General features: G+C 47.2%; 2 protein-coding genes and 1 long non-coding RNA gene across 6 annotated transcripts; 2 read left to right on the forward strand and 1 right to left on the reverse strand.

The window, feature by feature from the left end:
* Positions 1–294: 294 nt before the first annotated feature.
* Positions 295–9,917, forward strand: dcaf11 (ddb1 and cul4 associated factor 11). Of its 3 annotated transcripts, none has more exons than XM_019890015.1 (15): positions 295–490; positions 1,820–2,015; positions 2,927–3,054; positions 3,134–3,252; positions 3,950–4,014; positions 4,750–4,850; positions 4,993–5,139; positions 5,339–5,393; positions 5,702–5,770; positions 5,963–6,020; positions 6,332–6,517; positions 7,166–7,319; positions 8,054–8,206; positions 8,305–8,411; positions 9,238–9,917. In XM_019890015.1, the coding sequence occupies exons 2-15, from the start codon at positions 1,834–1,836 to the stop codon at positions 9,307–9,309; spliced, it is 1,596 nt and encodes a 531-aa protein (XP_019745574.1). In that variant the 5' UTR covers positions 295–490; positions 1,820–1,833; the 3' UTR covers positions 9,310–9,917. The 3 variants fall into 3 exon arrangements, with proteins under 3 accessions (XP_019745574.1, XP_019745575.1, XP_019745573.1); XM_019890016.1 differs by having other exon boundaries at positions 1,831–2,015; XM_019890014.1 differs by lacking the exon at positions 295–490 and adding an exon at positions 549–750.
* Positions 9,918–11,133: 1,216 nt separating this feature from the next.
* Positions 11,134–15,546, forward strand: LOC109527892 (uncharacterized). 2 transcript variants are annotated; one of them, XR_002170595.1, is made up of 3 exons: positions 11,134–11,404; positions 12,494–12,599; positions 15,467–15,546. It is a non-coding gene; the product is annotated as an uncharacterized LOC109527892 (long non-coding RNA). The 2 variants fall into 2 exon arrangements; XR_002170596.1 differs by lacking the exon at positions 11,134–11,404 and adding an exon at positions 11,413–11,700.
* Positions 13,194–17,158, reverse strand: psme1 (proteasome activator subunit 1). The gene is made up of 11 exons (XM_019890048.1): positions 16,925–17,158; positions 16,677–16,709; positions 16,310–16,372; positions 15,942–16,055; positions 15,768–15,810; positions 15,523–15,620; positions 14,646–14,714; positions 14,471–14,538; positions 13,808–13,862; positions 13,610–13,696; positions 13,194–13,407 (listed from the first exon to the last, which is right to left on the reverse strand). The coding sequence occupies exons 1-11, from the start codon at positions 16,961–16,963 to the stop codon at positions 13,327–13,329; spliced, it is 750 nt and encodes a 249-aa protein (XP_019745607.1). The 5' UTR covers positions 16,964–17,158; the 3' UTR covers positions 13,194–13,326.
* Between the last annotated feature and the right edge of the window lie 1,057 nt (positions 17,159–18,215).

The raw sequence follows: 18,215 nt of genomic DNA on the forward strand, positions 1-18,215 counted from the left end.
TCGTATGTAATGGAAAATTTGGTTGGCGCTTTGAGATGGGCATTTTTGCACCATCATTGCCTGCAAATATCGGACTGATGCAAAGCAGTGAGTTAGGCGGTTATATGATTAGCCTGACAATATCTTACAATGTTCTCCTTTAATATGTTACGATCCTTGCGTGGATTAGCGGTTCTGCTTGAATGGTGAATGTATTCTATTCTCTTCCAAATGAAAGAAGTGAATTAAGTCAAATGGAGAAAAGTTGGTAAGAATAATTGACGAGTGCGTCGCCTCCCGGCGTTGCCAGCGGTGTGACGTCAAGGGCCAGAGGTAGACTTTTGTAAACAACATGGCGTATTACCGACTGGCCGACGGACGAAGCGCCGTGCTGCCGACCTTGGGATTTTTCGTCAACCACGAGACGTTTTAATGTCGAATTCGACCGAAGCGACACAACGGGGCTAGCGACCGCGGAGCGGTGTCAAGGAGACCGTTGGACATCCGAACGGTAATGTGCACGTCAAAGTCGTTAGCATAAGGGTGCTAGCTAGCTCACCCGAAGACCAGCTCGCGGAGCACGGGAAGCAAACGGCACAGGGGCCGCTTCCTGGATATGCTTGCGAAACATGTCAAATGAGATGGTCGCAACCAGTTCGCTCAAATTAGCAGTCTCCAAGCTGCGTAGCTTCAGTGGTACCGAATTCGCTTGCTGTCCACTGGATTCAAGTGACGTACGCCTTGACATTGTTTTGTTGTTTACAGCTCGAGGTAGGCAGGAGACATTATTTGCCGTCGACGCTTTATCCACTGCAAGGCCGTGATGTTGGATCATTGTACACCCTTTTCCCGTCTGCTTTTTTTGGGGGGTGCCATTGCTAAATTACATTTTAGGACTGTCAGCCAGTCCGTCGCTCCGTCGTCGTTAATTGAACCACGCTTTCATCACCGGACAAGAACAGTTCCTCACAACTATCTTAGAAACGTCAGATCTTCTTTGGGTTCAACTGCCTTCCAAATGAACTGGCTCTCTGGCCTTTATGGCAATGTCAGTCCAGCAATTTGGGGTTTCCTGCCTGCAGATCCGTCATAAGCTACATTGAAAAGGCTCAATTGTATAACTGTACGTCCATCCGTCCGTTATCCGAACTGCTTATCCGCACAAGGGTCGTGGGCGTTCCGGAGCCTGTACCAGCTGTCTTGTGGCAATTCTTTTATAAACACGTGAAACAAAACAGCAATTTCTTGCAGCTAATTGGGAGTTGTAAAAGAGCCATTTGAAAAACGTCGAGAAAGTTAGATTTCCGTACAAATTAAAAGAAAAATAATGAAATATCCCTTCAGATTGCTTACCCAATTGATGCCCAAGCTGTTATTTTTCCTTTCTACAGTAGCTGTCAATCTGGCTCGCTAGATTTTGCTCATCCGCCATCATCTTGTCATCTTAATTGTTTAAATAGGTTGAAGTTTTTTTTTTTTAAGATAAGATAACCTTTATTTGTCCCACACTGGGGAAATTTATTAGACAATGGGCTTTTTTTTTTTTTTTAAGTGAAGAATAAAAACTTTCCGAGCTGACAGTCCCGGCTGTTACTTCAGCCTTTGTGTGAGCTGTCACTGCTTCCTTGTGACGTGTCTGGAAAAACAGCTGACCGGGTCGGGAAACCTTCAAAATAAGGATCCCCGACGCGGTCAAGGGTGCATACCAGCCCTCCGCCACCGTGGTATAAATACATTTCTATTAAAATCCAATTTAAATGGCAGTTGATTAAGGAAATGTAGTTGAATGCCCGTTCCGACCTCAGTTGTCATGTTCATGTCAGTGCTTTATTCCGGCCAGGTGCTCTTCAGTCTATGGGCTCTCAGTCCAGTTCTGGGATGTCTGGTGGAAGGGGATCTACCAGTGGCAACCCAGTTGATCAGTCCGAATCAGAAGAGCAAAACCAGAGCAGCAGCAGCAGGCAGCAAGGAGACACGGTGTCAGCTTCAGAGGAGGACGTTGACTTAGCTGAAGTGCTGGCTTACCTACTGAGGAGGTGAATTTTGTCGACTCTCATACACTGAACATAGGAGCAACTCTTCGGGGTCCGGTTTCAATGCAACTGACATCGTTACCGTCGTTGCACGGCGCCTGCAGATTTCCGAATGTTCGCGTCAAGATTCACAACTTGCCTTTTTAATAATGGCGCAATATTACAATGACAGTGGCACCTCTCGAGGCCCGGTTTAGGGATTTTTCCATTTAGGACCCGTTGCTTCTTCACATTTTGTGAAATATCCTTTTTTTAAATTGTTTTTTTTCCTCTCTTTTGCGAGCCAAAGTTGGAGTCAAAAGCAAGCTTCAGATGGTGGTGCCGCCTGAGTGAAGTGGGGAAAAAAAAAGAAGCCAGTTAAAGGCATACTGGACTTTATTTGTGATCTTTTTTGCAGCAGTTAAAAAACTCATGGTGCTCTTATAATCAATTTCAAATGTGGCACATTTGGATCCAGACTTAGCAACTGAACAAGTGATTTTGAAAATTGTACCGGGCCCTGCTGAACGTAAGCCGGTAGTGATGTCATATGCGCTCGATCTTTGGAAAGGACAGCACAGTAAGTTTTGATCATGGCGAAGGAATTCTGAGCGTTGATCCCATCAGGAGGCCAGGTCATTCCCAAGCAACTCCACCAAATAGGCCTACCGACAAATCTCCCGATCCCACCCTAAAAAACAAACCCACGAAAAAGGTTCGACACCCCCGATATATAGAACGACCCGGTCCTTCTGTCTGTTTCTCTCGATCACGTGTAGTCCCTGAGCAACCCCGGGTTGTGGGATAACACCCGCTCCAAAGATGAAGTACCGAGTTGTCTAGTTTCTTGTCGACCAGTAGCGACACGGTGGGTGCCAGGCAGTCAGCGTTGTGAAGGTCCCCGCGGCGACTCGCAATGGTTTGTGTCTGTGCAGGGGCCAGGTCAGACTGGTCCATGGCAGCGGAGCCACGGGGCTACAGCTGGTCCAGTCATACTCAGACTCCGATGAGGACAGCGATGGGGCGTGGGAGGGTCGGCTGGGCAGCTGCTACAATCCGCCCGGTAACCTCGCCAGAGAGAAGCCGCCGCGAAATCTTCTGGGTGACTGTCCGCAACTCTGACTCATGTCTTCCCTTGATAGTGGACACCCAGCCTGACACGCATGTGGTGGACCGCAGTGAGATCCGTACTCAGATCCTGCTGGCTACTGCTTCGTCTGATCTGAGAGGCAAAACAAGTTTCACGCACATGCTGACAGAGGTGAGTCACAAAGCTCTCATGCGACGCTCCCTCTCTCCGATCGTCGCTTACGTTGGCGGACCAAAACCCACTTCCGTCAGTGTTCGGTCTTTCTTTTTTCTCATCTTCTGCCATTTGTCAGCCAAACGGGCGACTTGTCAGTGACCGGCTAACAGCTCTGTTTCTTCTCCCGTTGACACGACATAGAAATACTGCCCCGTTTGTTCCATCAGCCAGGGAAGAATCAGGACGCCAATGGCACCGACGAACGGGGGGTGTGGGGGGAAACGCCATTCGATTTGTTTCTTCTTCGGTATTCACGTCAGGTCTTTCCTGCGCACTGCTGCCGATAGAGCGCAACGCCGCAACTGCAGTTAAAATACGGAGCCGCGGAGAGACGTCAATCGCTAAATCGGCACGGCTGGAGAATTTACACTGTGTCAGTCGGCCTGGTGGGGGCGGCGCACAATCAGCTGGAGCCGCCCGCGCGCCGCTTTGAACGCAGGAAAACCCCCCATGTTGAGAAACGACTGATTTTGCAACATATGAATGGGCATCTTGTCTTTGGCAACGTCCTGTGCACTTGACTTAAAGTTGAGTTCCCTTCCAGCAGGCTCCGGTTTCACTCAACATAAAAATGCCCAGTGAACACCTTGCGGTTGGTCCCGCACTCATGTGTGTTGTGCGTGCGTGGGTGTGTTTTTGTCGTCTTGATTAGAGGGCGCAAGGAAGATGTCGAGGCTCCAGCTTTTCCCACGGAGAGTGCAGCCGCATCCGCTCGCAGTAAGTGGCTCGTCAAAAAAAAAAAGCCGACAGAACACGGCGCGCGTTTGGAACTTCACCTTCACTCGGGATATGTTTCATCGCAAAGAGGCTTCATTCAATTCATGAGGCTTTTTGAAAGCCAATGTTAATCTACATTCATAAACAAAGTTCGGACGGTTGAATGTGAAGCCCGAACCTCACTGAGCGGCCAAGGTCTAGCAAATGTTGGTTTTTCCTCAGGGTTCGTTCAAGGGTTGCATCACTGTTCGCACGCAGTTCTTACTTGTGGCAAACGTTTTTTCTTGTCGCAGAGACATTTCGAACATGTACAAAGTGTCTTTGCGACAAGAACAACACTTTGAAACCCTCTGCAACCTTGACAGAACCCTGACACAAAAACAAAAGACCCCAATATTGGTGACACGTGCAAACACTCATGAGCATTTGGCAGCTCATCCGAGCTTTAGGCGAGACCAGTTTTTGACCGGTCTCGCCTCAAGCCTGACGCTGGATGGCCTAATAATGCTGTTGAGTGTATTTCTTACGCCCGTCATCACCGTTTTCCTCTTTGCTCTGCTGTCAGTGCAAAATGGGAAAACACGACGCAACCCACAACGACAGAAAACATTGAAAGGAAAATGAAGTTATCCAACCATCAAATGGTTCTGAAGATCCACTGTGCTTTTTTTTTTTTTTTTTGGTGTGCGTTTTCGAGGGGAATCACGCCGTACATCCCTTGTGTTTCCACCCTAGTTTCCTGCCAAACTCGGTCTCTCAGAAGGCTACATACCACCACAAGGCCTTCTGTGGCGTCTACAGTGAGGATGGCAACATGTTTCTCTCTGCCTGCCAGGGTAAATTTCCCAAAGCACACCAAAACCGAAAGACCACAATTGTTTCATGAAACGTTTTTAACACCGTCTACTGCGGCGATGCCCAAACTACGGCCCGGGGGCCATTTTTCAGCATCCCTTTTGAGAATCCTTTCCGCTTCAGATCAGAACATCCGCTTGTACGACACGAGCAGAGGACGCTTTTTACTACGACAAACGGTCAAGGCTCGGGATGTCGGCTGGAGCGTTCTGGACGTCTGCTTCACGCCGGACGCGCGACACGTGCTTTACTCCAGCTGGTCGGACTACAGTAAGGACAATCGACTCTGCGTGCTCTGTGTACTTGCCTGCCGTATTTCCTCACCGAGTGGCTGGAGACGGCGTGGCAAACAAATAAAACGCCTCACCGCTAATAGGTCTTGGAACCGGGTTGGAACCTGATTGAAAACAACATTTTATCATTTGAGTGAGACTCTCGAAACATTTGTCTGTATGTGTTTCCCCTGCAGTTCATCTGTGCGGTATCGACGGGGACAGCGAAAATCACACGGCCTTGGACCTCAAGTTAGTCCCGCCCACTCCTCATAGAAACCTTTTCAAAGCAAGTCATTTGGCACTCCTCGCCCAACGCGTCGACTCGCCCCTCCGTTGCCGTCTGGGTCATCCCTTTTCTTTATTTTGCTGTTTTTGTGCGTCGCAGAAGCGACCGTGGCCCCCTTTGGCATCCGACACGCCGCCATCATCAGCCTTTTTCAAAATAGCATTGTTCAAAGACGGGATGACGCATTGAGATTTTTGCGTCTGGTACAGTCAAGTGTTGTCACGGTTGCCGTCAATGAACCCGTTTGCCTGTCTGCTTGGCTTTTTCGTAGTCCCGATGAGAGGAGGTTCTGTGTGTTCTCACTGGCTGCGTCCACTGATGGCAAAGAGATCCTGGGAGGGTGAGTGCAGTTTGCTTTTCCGGCTTAAAAACAGTTGTCGGTTGGTTTGTTTGATTTTTTTTTCCCAAGTTTGAATGGTCCTGTTATTTTCTAACGTCATTCCTGCTTGTTGAGTACAAGGAGCTTGTGAATGAATAGACTGACGCGTGACACGAGTTTGTTGGCTCTCCTCTCCTCCTCCTCTCCATTCAGAGCAAATGACGGCTGTCTTTATGTCTTTGACCTCGAGCAGAATAAAAGAACACTGAAGGTGAGTGCTTGGGGGTCGCATCCACTCTGTCTGTCGAGTCAAAGTGAGCCGAGACTCGCTCTGATGCGTGTGGTACTTACTCAGAAGATCAGATAAGCAAACCTTTATTTGTCTCACCATGGAGAAATTCCCAATTGACAGCGGAAAAAAGATCAAAGGGAGAAAGTGGAAGACAAAAAGTAAAGAAATATCAAGTTGGTAGTTTGGGGATCACACCTACACCCCGTCTTGGGATCACCACACCAACACGTCTTTTTCTTTTTTTTTTTTTGCTCCTCTCCAACGTGTCGCTTTTCTCTCTCCTTTGGCAGATTGATGCCCATGAGGATGACGTGAATGCGGTGGCGTTCGCCGACAGCTCGTCCCAGCTGCTCTTCTCCGGCAGCGACGACGCACTCTGCAAAGTGTGGGACAGGAGGACGCTGCGGGAGGATCGGCCGCAGCCCGTGGGACAGCTGGCGGGACACCGGGACGGCATCACCTTCATCCACAGCAAGGTACGGGCGGGGGTCCCAGACCGCCTGGACGCTGGGGGAGGGGGGGGACTTAGTGTTACCTTAGCGGCCTTTGACTATAAAAGAACCGGCAGAAGTTCATTGGGAGCTTATCACAAGTCTTAAAAAAAACAAAAACACATTAAACACCCAAAAACCACATTAAACACCCAAAGCAACCTTCTTTCTCTCTGTTGTGAAGTTCAACATTCAAATGTTGCGCTTGTCATTCTTATCTTTATTCGTGTAAGCGTTAAGGGAACCAAAAAGTGGAACGTAGCCATTGTATATCTTTTTTTTTTTCATGAATGGGCCAATTAAGATAAATAAATCGGTCTGATATCATTAATCGGTTAGCAAAATGTTATCCGGCCAAACCGCTCGAAAAATTCCATCCATGCAAATGTGATTTTGAAAGGCTGGCGACCGGTCCCGGGTTCGGCCCACCTGTGCTGCGCGCAGAAAACAAGAGAGCTCGACCATCCGACTTTGTCATAATACTTGGCCCCGGCCGGCTCTTCCGCCGAGTCAAACGACGTAAAGGTGTTGTTGTTTTGCGGTTGATAATTGTGCATTGTCGACAGCGGACACGCAAATCCTCATGTGGCATCAATCATCCAACCTCCATTGTCACCGTTCGTACCGTGGCAGGGCGATGCGCGCTATCTGATCAGCAACTCGAAGGACCAGTCCATCAAGCTCTGGGACGTGAGGAAGTTCTCGCCCAAGGAGGGCTTGGCGGCCTCGCGCCTGGCCGTCACCCAGCAGAATTGGGATTACCGCTGGCAGCGTGTTCCCCAAAGAGGTATGTATGTCGAGTGCAGCCGACCTCCAAACACACGAGCCGTCCTTTCCCTGCCGTGATGTGACATTATTCACTGTCATGCAAGTGGTAAGAAAATGTACGCGCAGTCGAAGACCAAAGAAAACTACAATCGAGTAGAAATGATCCCACTTGGGTTTTTTTTTTTTTTTTTTTTGCACAGTAGATTCCAGGTTCTCTCCTTATCTTACACTTTTTCAAATCACTGGTACTCTTCATCAGACCGACACTTGTGGATCGAGTCTGCTAGATTCTCACTGAACTGAAGTCTAGAAAGGTTTTGGGCATTTGAGGCGACGCTCCTCAATCTCCATTTCTTGGAGACGTCTACTTAAAAAAACCAACAAACAAAAAAAGCCTCCGCTGGTGCTTCGGCTTAGTCACGCTCCTCAAAGTGCTTGCAAGTTCAAGGGCCCTCATCACCTTGGCACTGAATGTTTGGATTCGAATGGACGTCTTGAGTCGTCGTTAGCATCGAATGAGCCAAGGCACGTGCGACAATGACGACGGCATTTGCGATCCATTTCTCGCTTGCAATTTTTCAGTGCTCAAGGACGTTGATGAAGTGTGTTGATGCTAAAAAGATTTCATTCGCTCCCTTTCTAAGTTGGCCACATACACTTGAGTCATCCTTCAGTGCGGCGCCATTCTGTGATTCCTTTCACGTGTCCTCAAGCAGGACGTGACTTTTTCTTCTGCGCCTTCTTCCGTCGCAGCCCTGAGGCGACACAAGCTGGCCGGCGACACTTCGGTGATGACGTACCGAGGCCACGGCGTCCTGCACACACTCATCCGGTGCCGTTTCTCACCCGAGTTCAGCACGGGACAGAGATTCATTTACTCCGGGTGCTCCACCGGCAAGATTGTCAGTGAGTGAAAGCTCTCTTTTGAGCAGCGGTCTCGCTCGCGGAGTGTATCATCTCTTCTTTTTTTTTTTTTTTTCTTTCTTGCATGTGTCCTAGCACAGTCTACGACGTGCTGACGGGCGCTGTGGTTTCTAAGTTGTTGGGTCACGGTGCCTGCGTGAGGGACGTCACTTGGCACCCGTACGAAGACATCATCATCAGTAGCTCTGTGAGTGGCAAGTCAAGTTCCAGATTTATTTCTGCAGCTCTTAACCACAAAAAGATGGGCATGGGCTCCACATGGCCACAGTTGACAAATGTTCACGACATCCCCGACCTTAACTTAACCCCCAGGAGGGCAAGGAAAGACTTGGGGAAAAATGAGAACCCTTGAGAAGGGGCCGCAGATGGGAGAATCCCCCTTCCGAACTGTGACCGCTGTTGCGATACGTATTTGTAGCCCTGATGTCATCTATGTGTTAGAGGCAGAAATCTCTCCAAAAAAGACGCCTTGAAACGTATGTCACTTCGTATCTCGATTTGATTCGATTTTTTTTCCATATCTTGATATGTTAAAGTGGAATCATTTCATTTCTTTTGATTCATTGCACTCATATATTTTAAATGAAAAAGGATTTTCCGATTGCCATCTTTTTTTTGTTACACCCCCAGTGTAGGAAGATTGACTCCTCATACTCAAGCCTTCAGGCGTTGCGAGGGAATAGATAGACATGGTTGGAGCAAGACTTTGCATTTTGACGACAAAGCATATCAAATGATAAATTGGTAGGGTTTTTTCTTCATTCTTTTTTTTACATTGGCACGTGAGCATGGGATAAACGGTTTCATGCTCTTCCATTGTGACCCGTAATACGGGCCGATTTTTCAGGCGATTGAGGCTTTCCCCCAAATTGGGAAAAATGATCCCTTCTGACCTGGCAGTCCCTCACCAACTTAAATTACGGCACATACACTTGAAAAAAGGACTCAAGTACTGGAATGAATGAGCTGTGAGAAGCCAGTAAGAAGTCCACTTCTGCTTTATGCGTCCGCAGTGGGACTGTGCTGTGCAAATGTGGGAGCATCGGCAAACGCACCCTCTGGACGAGGAGCGGGAGAGAGAATGACAGCCGGGAGCCGGCGGAAGAGGGAGGACACAACAAATCCTTGGCGTTGCAGAAGGAGCCCCCAAGCCCGCGGCATACCGCCCCACCGCACCCCCACCCCCAATGGCTGTCACGATCACAATTGTAGAGGGAGATGCTCGGGCACCATCGAGAGACAGAAACCTCGACGCTTGCTTTTGTCACAAGCCCAACCTTTTCCCTTCTGGCCTCTGACTCTTCGGTGCCAAGCCGAGCCTTGAATCGACTTCACGATTGAGCTTCTCCGCTTGCAAGTGAAACCATATTTGAACACGGTGAGGAGAAAATGACAGGCAATTCCGTATCAGTTGTACAGTATTCTATCGCCGCAGACGCTCAGTCGCAAGTGTGTGGAAAATCCGTCTGTTTTTGGAGGGGCCAGATTCTGCCCAAAAGAGAAAAGTTTCCGATTCAAAGCTTTCGTGCGCCTGTGAGTGCACAATGCCTGCATTAGATGTGCGCTTGAATTCTGTCCTTAAATCATCGCGGACAAATCTCCTTGTGGATCCCCGGTCAGAAACCAGCTGTTGACAAATGAATTATTTTTAAAAATACACTTTGGTAAACATGAATAAAATGGGTGTTCATAATTCTGTCCGATGATCAATCCAGTGTGTGCGTGCCGAACAACTACAAAGTGATTTGCTCTCGCAATTTCCTGCCACTTGTATCAAAGGGCAAATTTTACTCAACACAGTTTGGCGGGGGTATAGTTAGAACCCTCACTTGGGTCTCTGTTTGCTTTCTATGCACTTGTCATCCATGGCAGGGGAGGGATTTTTGTGTCCCAATGATGCCAGCAGCTAATTTCTCAGGGGCTTTATTTGGCTAGGGGCAAACAGGTCAGAGGTAAGAGACCAGACAAACCACAGTACGAATAATCCAGAACTGGATTCCCCAAGTCGCCAGGCAGTCATCTTGGCAACGGCTACCCAGATTGTCCCGACACCATGTTCAAGTTTATGGGTGGCCATGTGTGCACTTGGCTCCAAGACGCACTAGGCCGCAGTTTAATGATCGACTCGTGCTCGTGTCATCGGACTTGCGGTCGCATGTTATGGACACCAAGGCTGAAGTCGAGGCGGAGCGGTCAACCGATCACCACCGACTGGTGTGTTCATGTTGATGCTGTAGTAGTTGCATTTTTATGATTACAGCGTTCCCTCACTACTTTGTGGTGCAGTTATTATTAATTTTTCAATCTCCTGAACAAACAGACACAACGAGCAAATGGTCAGTGATTTCCGAATGAAAATACAGGCAATCCGGAATTGTTGGCAGTTCTGGAAATGAAATGACATTGCAGGGATGTGAAATTAAAATTTGGAAGAACGTAGTTACGGATATGCGAAATGCTCGACTTATCTTTCTGGCTAATGTTTTTGGACACAAGTTAAATTCATTCATAGACAGAGTTTAGTTCGTTTTTTGGACTGTCGGTGATGCTCAATCGGGCAGTTTTTGGTCATGGTTCCCAATTGCCGTCTCCCTGAAATGACGTCATTGACTAACGTCCAGTCTCGGCAGGTGCTAACATGTAAACGCGGGATAGAGGACCGAGGAGCTTTCAAATGAAGAAAAGAGATTTGACCAGAGACTTCAACGTCCGAGCAAACTGCAGCACTCAGAGAAAAAAAAAACCCTGCAAAAATGCAAACTGACCCGGAGGGGCACAGATTCGGACGCCGATAAACATCTTGACACTGGAACGTATGGTAGCATCACAAAAAATGCAATCATTCTTTCCATCATTTGGTTTAAACTCCGAATCGTACTATTTTCTGGTTTCTTCCTAACATTGTGAAGGGAACCAAATGTTTCGGGTGGCTCTCAATCCGTCCCAATACAGCAAACCACCCCAAAGAAACCCTGTTCCTTGAATGCATCTCTTTTTTGACACAGCTCGTGGATCGAGGCGTATCTTCATGCATGTGAATAATTGAATAGCAAAAGCTCCAACCAACTTCCAAAGTCACTTGAAAGACATTCTAATGGAAACGGTGAGCTCTAAAATGAGACCTGCGATTCTTTGGCATGTCGGCTTTCGTTTTGGCTTCATGCCCGGATGTTCATCAAGGTAGGAAGCAATCATTTGGCCCGTTTCTCAGACACACGTTGAGTAATGAGCTAAGACCGTTTTGTATTTGAAGCGAGCACCCCCCCAAAAAATGTGTTCAATCATGACAAAGTGTTTGTGAGAGAACGCAGCTGTTCCGAGGCCCCAAATGAAACACGGGCAATCGTTTATCTCCAAAATGAGTGGAACAGACGACCCTTAAGTATGGAAGAACTCGATTGGTGACAGACCGAGGCGACTTAATGTTGCCTCTTTTCATGCCGCACATTGAATTAACAGAGGAAGCCCATTTGCAGGTACTGTATAAAGAATCGCTGCCTTTCAGTGGTGGGAAATAACTGCACTTGAGTAGATTTTTTTCTTCTTTTGTGTTGTACTCGTTTATTCATATTTCTAAAAACGTTTCTTTTAGTCCATACATTTGAAAACAGACCAACTGTGCTTTCTACTCTGTCGGACCCTTTTTAAAACTCCCTTGAAGTATAAGAGATGGAAATAGAGTGAAGTGAAGTCAACTATAGTTGTGACTTGATTAATTGACGTCGTGGGGGAAACGCCGGAAAAAAAACTGACAACAGTGACATGGAGGAATGTGAACCAGGGAGCATTAACAAGATGATGCAACAAATTCCCCATCCGCAAGAATTGAGTTTGTCTCATCTGAAACTTTTTTTAGCGATCATTTCCAACTTTAGCGAGCCTGTGACAACTTTTTGACAGCATAAAAGTTTGAGTTAATGCAAAGTAAATGCAGGTTTCACAAAAATGATCCCCAAAATTAAAATGAAGATTGACTTTTTTTAACGATTGTGTTAAGTACGTTTCAGAATTCAAGTTCTGCTGGACTTAGAGTGGAGAGGGTGGGTGGCATAACAGATAAAAAGGGGGCCAGAGGGGTTGTATCTTTATCAACCATGTGCTTGACTTCAAAACTGTCAGACACGGGCGCACGCACGCACGCAGCTTGTGTTGCCTCCAGCTTGTTGAGGAATTGTCCGCATTCAAACATAACCTCCGCCAAAAGGAGGAGAAATCTGGCCAAGAATGTTCCACCGAGGTTCATTTTCCTCCTGTGTGTGCTTCTTCTAGCCGTCCGGGTGTTCCTGCTGCTCTGTTCTGGCACACGTTCCGAAGTTCCCAGGCCTGCAGCCGGGAGGAGATGTGGGCTACCTGGACCGCACAGGCCTCAATCAAGGTTGGTTCACACGCAAAGCGAGTTGCCATGGTCCGGGTTGGCCCGGGGATGGATACCCGACCTTCTAATTACAAACCGTTACAAGTTTCTACGCGGAGACGAATGTAATCGTTGTTGGCACTGCTCAAGAGCTGAAAATGTTGCCTTGAGATGCTTTTGGGTCACTGATTGACACAGTTCAGAGATTCTTGTCACACTGCCAGACAATTGTCACCCGAATCTTCAGTCGTTTGAATGACATTGAATGGAGGAGGAAGGAAAAATAATGAAAAATATTGATAGTCACTAAAATAAAATAAAAAAATCTCCTAATAGACTTAACATGTCACCATACTGTATACCGGGGGCCTTTCCCAACTTTTTCCTGTGAGAGTTAAAAAACGTTTCCCTTCTCCGGTGGGTGGCCGGGGTCACTTTCTAACAAAAAGAGGTGACCATTGCAGATGTAAGCAAAAATGAACCCTGTCTGGGATCTTGACAGGGGAAGGAAAAAAAATCTCTCTGCACGAAATAAAAACCGTTATTTATGAATGGGCTGTAGTTTGGGGACCACCACTGTACAGTATAGTAAAGTGAAACAAAGTCGAGGCAGACTGCAAGAAGGATTGCAATTTTATTTGGCAACATATTGCGAAACGTGTTCCGTTGAGCGGCAGGGTATCACGTCTCGACTTCATCGTGCCACAGAGTGCCGAGTGCATCTCGCGAGTGCGCGTGTCGGGGCTCTTCAGTAGATGAGAGCTCTGCAGTCTCCTCGGGGCCTCTTGATCTTGGCGTAATTCTTGCTGATGATGTCATAGAGCGCGGCCTGGCGGGGGAGAAGCGAGGGTCCGGGCGCATGAGAAGTTTGGAGGCAGGACGGCGACATCGTTTGGTTTGATAGGCTACCCTCAACATTTTAATCAGAGGAGACTCCGACATCATCAGAAACGCACAGCGCGAGCGATAACTGGCCTATGTGCACGGACGCAGTCGTCAATTCAAAGGCGGCCGTCAACGTCGGCTCTTACGTATGTGGCGCAGGCGTCCAGTACCATCAGACGGAGCTCCAAGTACTGGGTGGCGTCCAGCTCGTGAACCAGCTCCCGGTAGTCTCCCTGCAGAGCGCGCGCAACAAGGTAATCGACGCCCAGAAAATGACACTTCTTTAACAGGTCAAGTTCCCAAGGTGCAATGAGCACGCGTTCGGGACAAAAGCAAGTACTGACCACGTGGGGCGTCTTCGACGCTTTGGCGACCGCATCGCCTCTCTCGCTGTAATATCTGAAAGACAGGGCAAAATTCCTTCAGGTAGAGAGAGAAAGAGACAGAGAAATCTCTGTCTGTATACTCCCTCGTTTGACTTGGGAATGCGGACAAGGGGCATTTGGTCGCTGAGCACTCCAGTCATGACACGCTTTTGAAATGCCAGTGGTTATGTTATGCGACGGAGCCTTTTCCCCTTGAGCGGCTTCGCCGCCTACATAGAAAGCGATTAAGCCGAAAAGCGGGTAGAACGCCCAACTGCGTGTTGAAAATCGACTCGCAAGACTGACAGCATCAAATGGTCAGCATTGACTTGGCAAAGACCGCCGCGTGTGCAGCTCTCGGCGCCGCCGAAAGGAAACCCAGCTCGCGTCCTTTTTTCCGGCGACGCCTTGTCACACGATGGACTCGATCGGAAAGAAAATCCGACGACGTTATTTTTTTGAATTTGGCTTGTTGTGGCTCTCTTTTTCCACGCGCAAGGGTATCGCGGGAAGTAAGTCGGCTCTAAACCACTGATGGATACGGTCCGCGACAAAAATACATTCACGAAAAAAGACAAATAGGCGAGAAAAATCCACTCTTGGAGCAGGAGTGCAAACACGGCTTCAAGGAGGTGCGCTTACTTTGAAATCTGAGTCTGGAATCCCTCGACCTTGCTGCGGGAGCTTGTCAGCATCTCAAACACTTTCTCCTAATGGTACACAGGAGCCAAAATACTTGAACCAACGTGAGCCTGAACTAAGCACGCACACCAATTGGAATGCGATCAAGTCACTCGACCGCTTATCGGTGAACGACCTGCACTGCAACTCCAAAGTTGTCCCCGTCTTCAATTTGGGGAATTTGAAGTTGGATCCACGTGGTCACCTGCAAGAAAAATCGGATACTCAGAAATAATTCCACTGACATTTATACAAACGATACACGCGAAGCGGTTTCCAAAAATAATGAGAGACCTGCAAGAATAGGTCAGAACGTTCGTATTCGCATCGGACAATCGGGGGGAGGGGGGGACGGAATCCACGGACTCCTACAATAATTACTTAAAAAAAAAAATAAATAAATACCTCAGTGGAAAAAAAAACCCAACAACTTGATTCGAATACAGTCACCCGCAGGAAAAAGAAAATGATTTCATTTCAATTGAATTTGTATCAACGCAGACGCACAAGACAACAAATAGCGATTTAATTTTCAAAACCTAATTTACCACACGACAGATAAAATAATTTCACTCTCCAAGCATCTGTTTAAAAAAAAAAAAACAAATGTGAATGAAAAATTATTTAATTTGTAGGTGCGGGAAAAAAAACGCTAAAATGAATACCCACAGATGCTGGCAAGAAGAAGTATGACATCAGACACGGGGAATGCATTTCTAATTTCTTAAGTCATCTTTTTTTTTTTTAATGATCTAACCAGTAAACAGTGGCAAGAAAGAAACAGACCTGAAATACAATATTCATGGTCTGAACAAAATGCAATTCCATTGTTTAAAAATGATTGAGGACCCCTAGAGATCATACGAAGAGGGACTACGTCTCGTAATTGAATGAATAAGGAGGGTGCCGTTTTGAAAAAGTTGCCTTTTTTCTCATTTTCGTTCGTTCGCCTTCAAGCGCGCATGTCGGCAAGACGAGCGAAGGTGGCGCCAAATGCCGTTGCTGGGACTGACCGTGTTGATCTTCTCCTTCAGCGTCTGCAGCTGAGGCTTGACCTCCTTCAGGAGCACCTCCACTCGCTCGTTGCAGCAGACGGGACCGCAAGGAGGCCCTGATGCACAATTGGACTCGGGTTTATTGAGGCTGACGATGGCGCCCAGCAACTTTCTGCTGAGCCCAAATGTTTTGCAAGAAGCTGCGGAATGGCTAAGAGACGTCCACTCCCGCTTGTGGCCCCCGACTTGAAGGTCGTATTCACCTGAATCCTCGCCGTCCTCCTCCTTGTCTTTCTCCGCCGCCTTCTGCAACAAAAGGAAGCGAAGCTGTTGTTTTCTTTGAATCTCTCGCCAGCGCAGCGATTGGCTGCTGAGGTAACAGGTGTATTTTGTTTGCATATCCTCCCCCGTATTATTCCCCGATGGCAGCTCCCGACCTCCTTTTGCTCCTCCTCCTTCTTTTTACGTTTGGCCTCCTCCTTCACAGGATCTGGGATGGGGATATCCAGCGGTGCCTTTGGGAACGCCTGGTCACGATAACTGAAAGAGGTCTGATGGCAACACGAAAATCGATAACTTGAAGGTGCCGATGATTTGAGATGTGAACTCATCAACCGAAACGTCCGACACTTGCATACACATCAGTTTACGTTCAGTATCTAGACATTCACGGTAAATTGGTCTTGGACACTCGTTTTACACGTCGCACAATACTGGCCATACCTTTTTGTTTCGAGAATAGATTAGAACTTTTTGCAGTTTGTCTCGAGTGTTTGTTTCTTGTACGATCTATTTGAACACTAACCTTCAGGAGCACCTGCAGCTCTTCCATCTTCTGAGGGAAAAATGTTGAGACGAGCGCTTCTGCCTTTTTTTTTTTAATACAGGAGAAAAAAAGTGAGCTATAGAGTGCTGTCAAGCGACACATTTTTAAAACTAATTAATTGCAACATTTTCTGTAATGAATCACGATTCCAACTTTTACTTTGACAGACATTTTATCTATTTATTTATTTTTAACCCCACAAATCGATACTACGGGTCAGTCCCAATATGCCCCCCCCCCATCCCCCTCCCCAGGAGAAAAGTAATTGCTTTTTGGCCCTATCCTTAGGAGACGCGTCATATACTGTACTTCGTGAATTCCTTGACAGTATTGCCCTCTTACTTACCTCCTTGGCGAGTTTCTTGGCGAAGTCGTCCACCTGCGATGAAACAAGTCATGTCAAGTATCTTCCTTTTGTCGGCTCCATGCTCCCGTGACGACAAGTTTCGAAACGGGCCACCGCTACCCGCTCACCTTACAAGACCCCGCGCCGCGCGGCTCTATCAAGTTTCACTTTAGCTCGTCCAAGTTGCGCACTCTAAACGGCTTCCTCCTCCTTATCCAGTACAGAGGAGATAAACAGCCCGAGCCTACCTGCTGCTTCGTCTCGGTGCAAATATCCCAAGCGGCCATGTCGCTTCTGACGTCGGGAACACGCTCAAAATGGAGTCTTATGGCTTTGTTTAAAGTTGAGGGCAGTTGCAAACGAATCCTCACATTGAGTTGTAATTCAAAGCCACAATTACTCAGCGTTAAAAACGAAAACGAAAGTCAATAGTTGACGGGGGTTCCGCATTCCACGTCGCCAGTGCATTGTGGGACTTGTAGTTGAGACGGACGCTGTTCTTCCTGCTCCTCCTCCAACCTGTTCGTCAAAACTCGAATCGTGTTCTCCAGCCGTAATCAAAATAAGATGATCCATTTTCGGAGCTTTGATCCTTCGGGCTACATACAATGTATACAAATTCGGAAAGAAACATATTTACGTGCTTGTTTTGGTTGACCGCTCTTTCGAATATTTTGCTTGTTTTGACCTACGGAGTGCAAATGTTAGAAACTGCTCTTTCGACGATACGTTGCGGTGTTCATTATGTAAGGGTTCGAGCAATATCTGAGCCATTTCATTTCATGTGCAATATGTGTCCTGCGTGCAATATAAGCCTCAGTCCACACTACCACTACTGCTGCTGCTGCTGTTGTGTGTTGTTGAGTTTTGTATTTATTAAACCGTTATTTTATTCAATTTTATTTTTTTTACGAATGCACTAAGGAGTGGCACCCAAATTTCGTTGTATTCTATACAATGACAATAAAGGCGATTCTGATTCTGGGTACAATTCAGTGATGGCACTGGCGAAGAATGACACTCCGGAGCGCCAGAAGCATTTCAAACGCCACACTTGAATAACAATTTTTAGAACACTGCCGCCGTTTGTTTGTACATCTTCGACAACCTTTGCACTTGTTAAACTGTGCAGGACAACATAAGGTGAATTTAAAATGAAATGTCAGACGTGTCACCTAATAAGTCACTCATTAAATGTGTGTTCTTAGTCATGGCTGGATCCAAAGGGTAAAGGTTGTACTTGCTTACACCGACATGAGAGGACCATTAGTTGTTGATTCTTTGATTTGACTGAAGGGCTGATTCAAAATCTTTTATTTATTCATTCATTCATTTTTTTGCCACGGGTGTCGGTGTGCTTGAGAAATATGCTGCACAAATGTAACCGCAATGGGACATTTGATCATCCCTTCCTAGTTACACGCTGATTAAATCACAAAGATGATGGTGAGCAGGTCATGGGTATCTCTGCCGTTTCAGTTTTCATGACGTCATTCTGAATATATGGGAAAAAGAAAGCGGTGGCACAAATGTTGAGTA

The sequence above is a fragment of the Hippocampus comes genome, unplaced genomic scaffold, assembly GCF_001891065.2.
Source record: "Hippocampus comes isolate QL1 unplaced genomic scaffold, H_comes_QL1_v1.1 scaffold185, whole genome shotgun sequence".
Taxonomy (NCBI): domain Eukaryota; kingdom Metazoa; phylum Chordata; class Actinopteri; order Syngnathiformes; family Syngnathidae; genus Hippocampus; species Hippocampus comes.

Bases quoted from the DNA above. Each gene is read 5' to 3' on its own strand.
- dcaf11 (XM_019890014.1), top strand. From the start codon at position 609: ATGTCAAATGAGATGGTCGCAACCAGTTCGCTCAAATTAGCAGTCTCC. The intron at 5,140-5,338 runs GTAAGGACAATC...TTTCCCCTGCAG, and splicing joins CTCCAGCTGGTCGGACTACA to TTCATCTGTGCGGTATCGAC. The intron at 8,207-8,304 runs GTGAGTGAAAGC...GTCCTAGCACAG, and splicing joins CTCCACCGGCAAGATTGTCA to TCTACGACGTGCTGACGGGC.
- psme1 (XM_019890048.1), bottom strand. From the start codon at position 16,963: ATGGCCGCTTGGGATATTTGCACCGAGACGAAGCAGCAG. The intron at 13,863-14,470 runs GTAAGCGCACCT...CCTGTCTTTCAG, and splicing joins TTCCAGACTCAGATTTCAAA to ATATTACAGCGAGAGAGGCG. The intron at 13,408-13,609 runs GTAAGAGCCGAC...CTCCCCCGCCAG, and splicing joins TGGACGCCTGCGCCACATAC to GCCGCGCTCTATGACATCAT.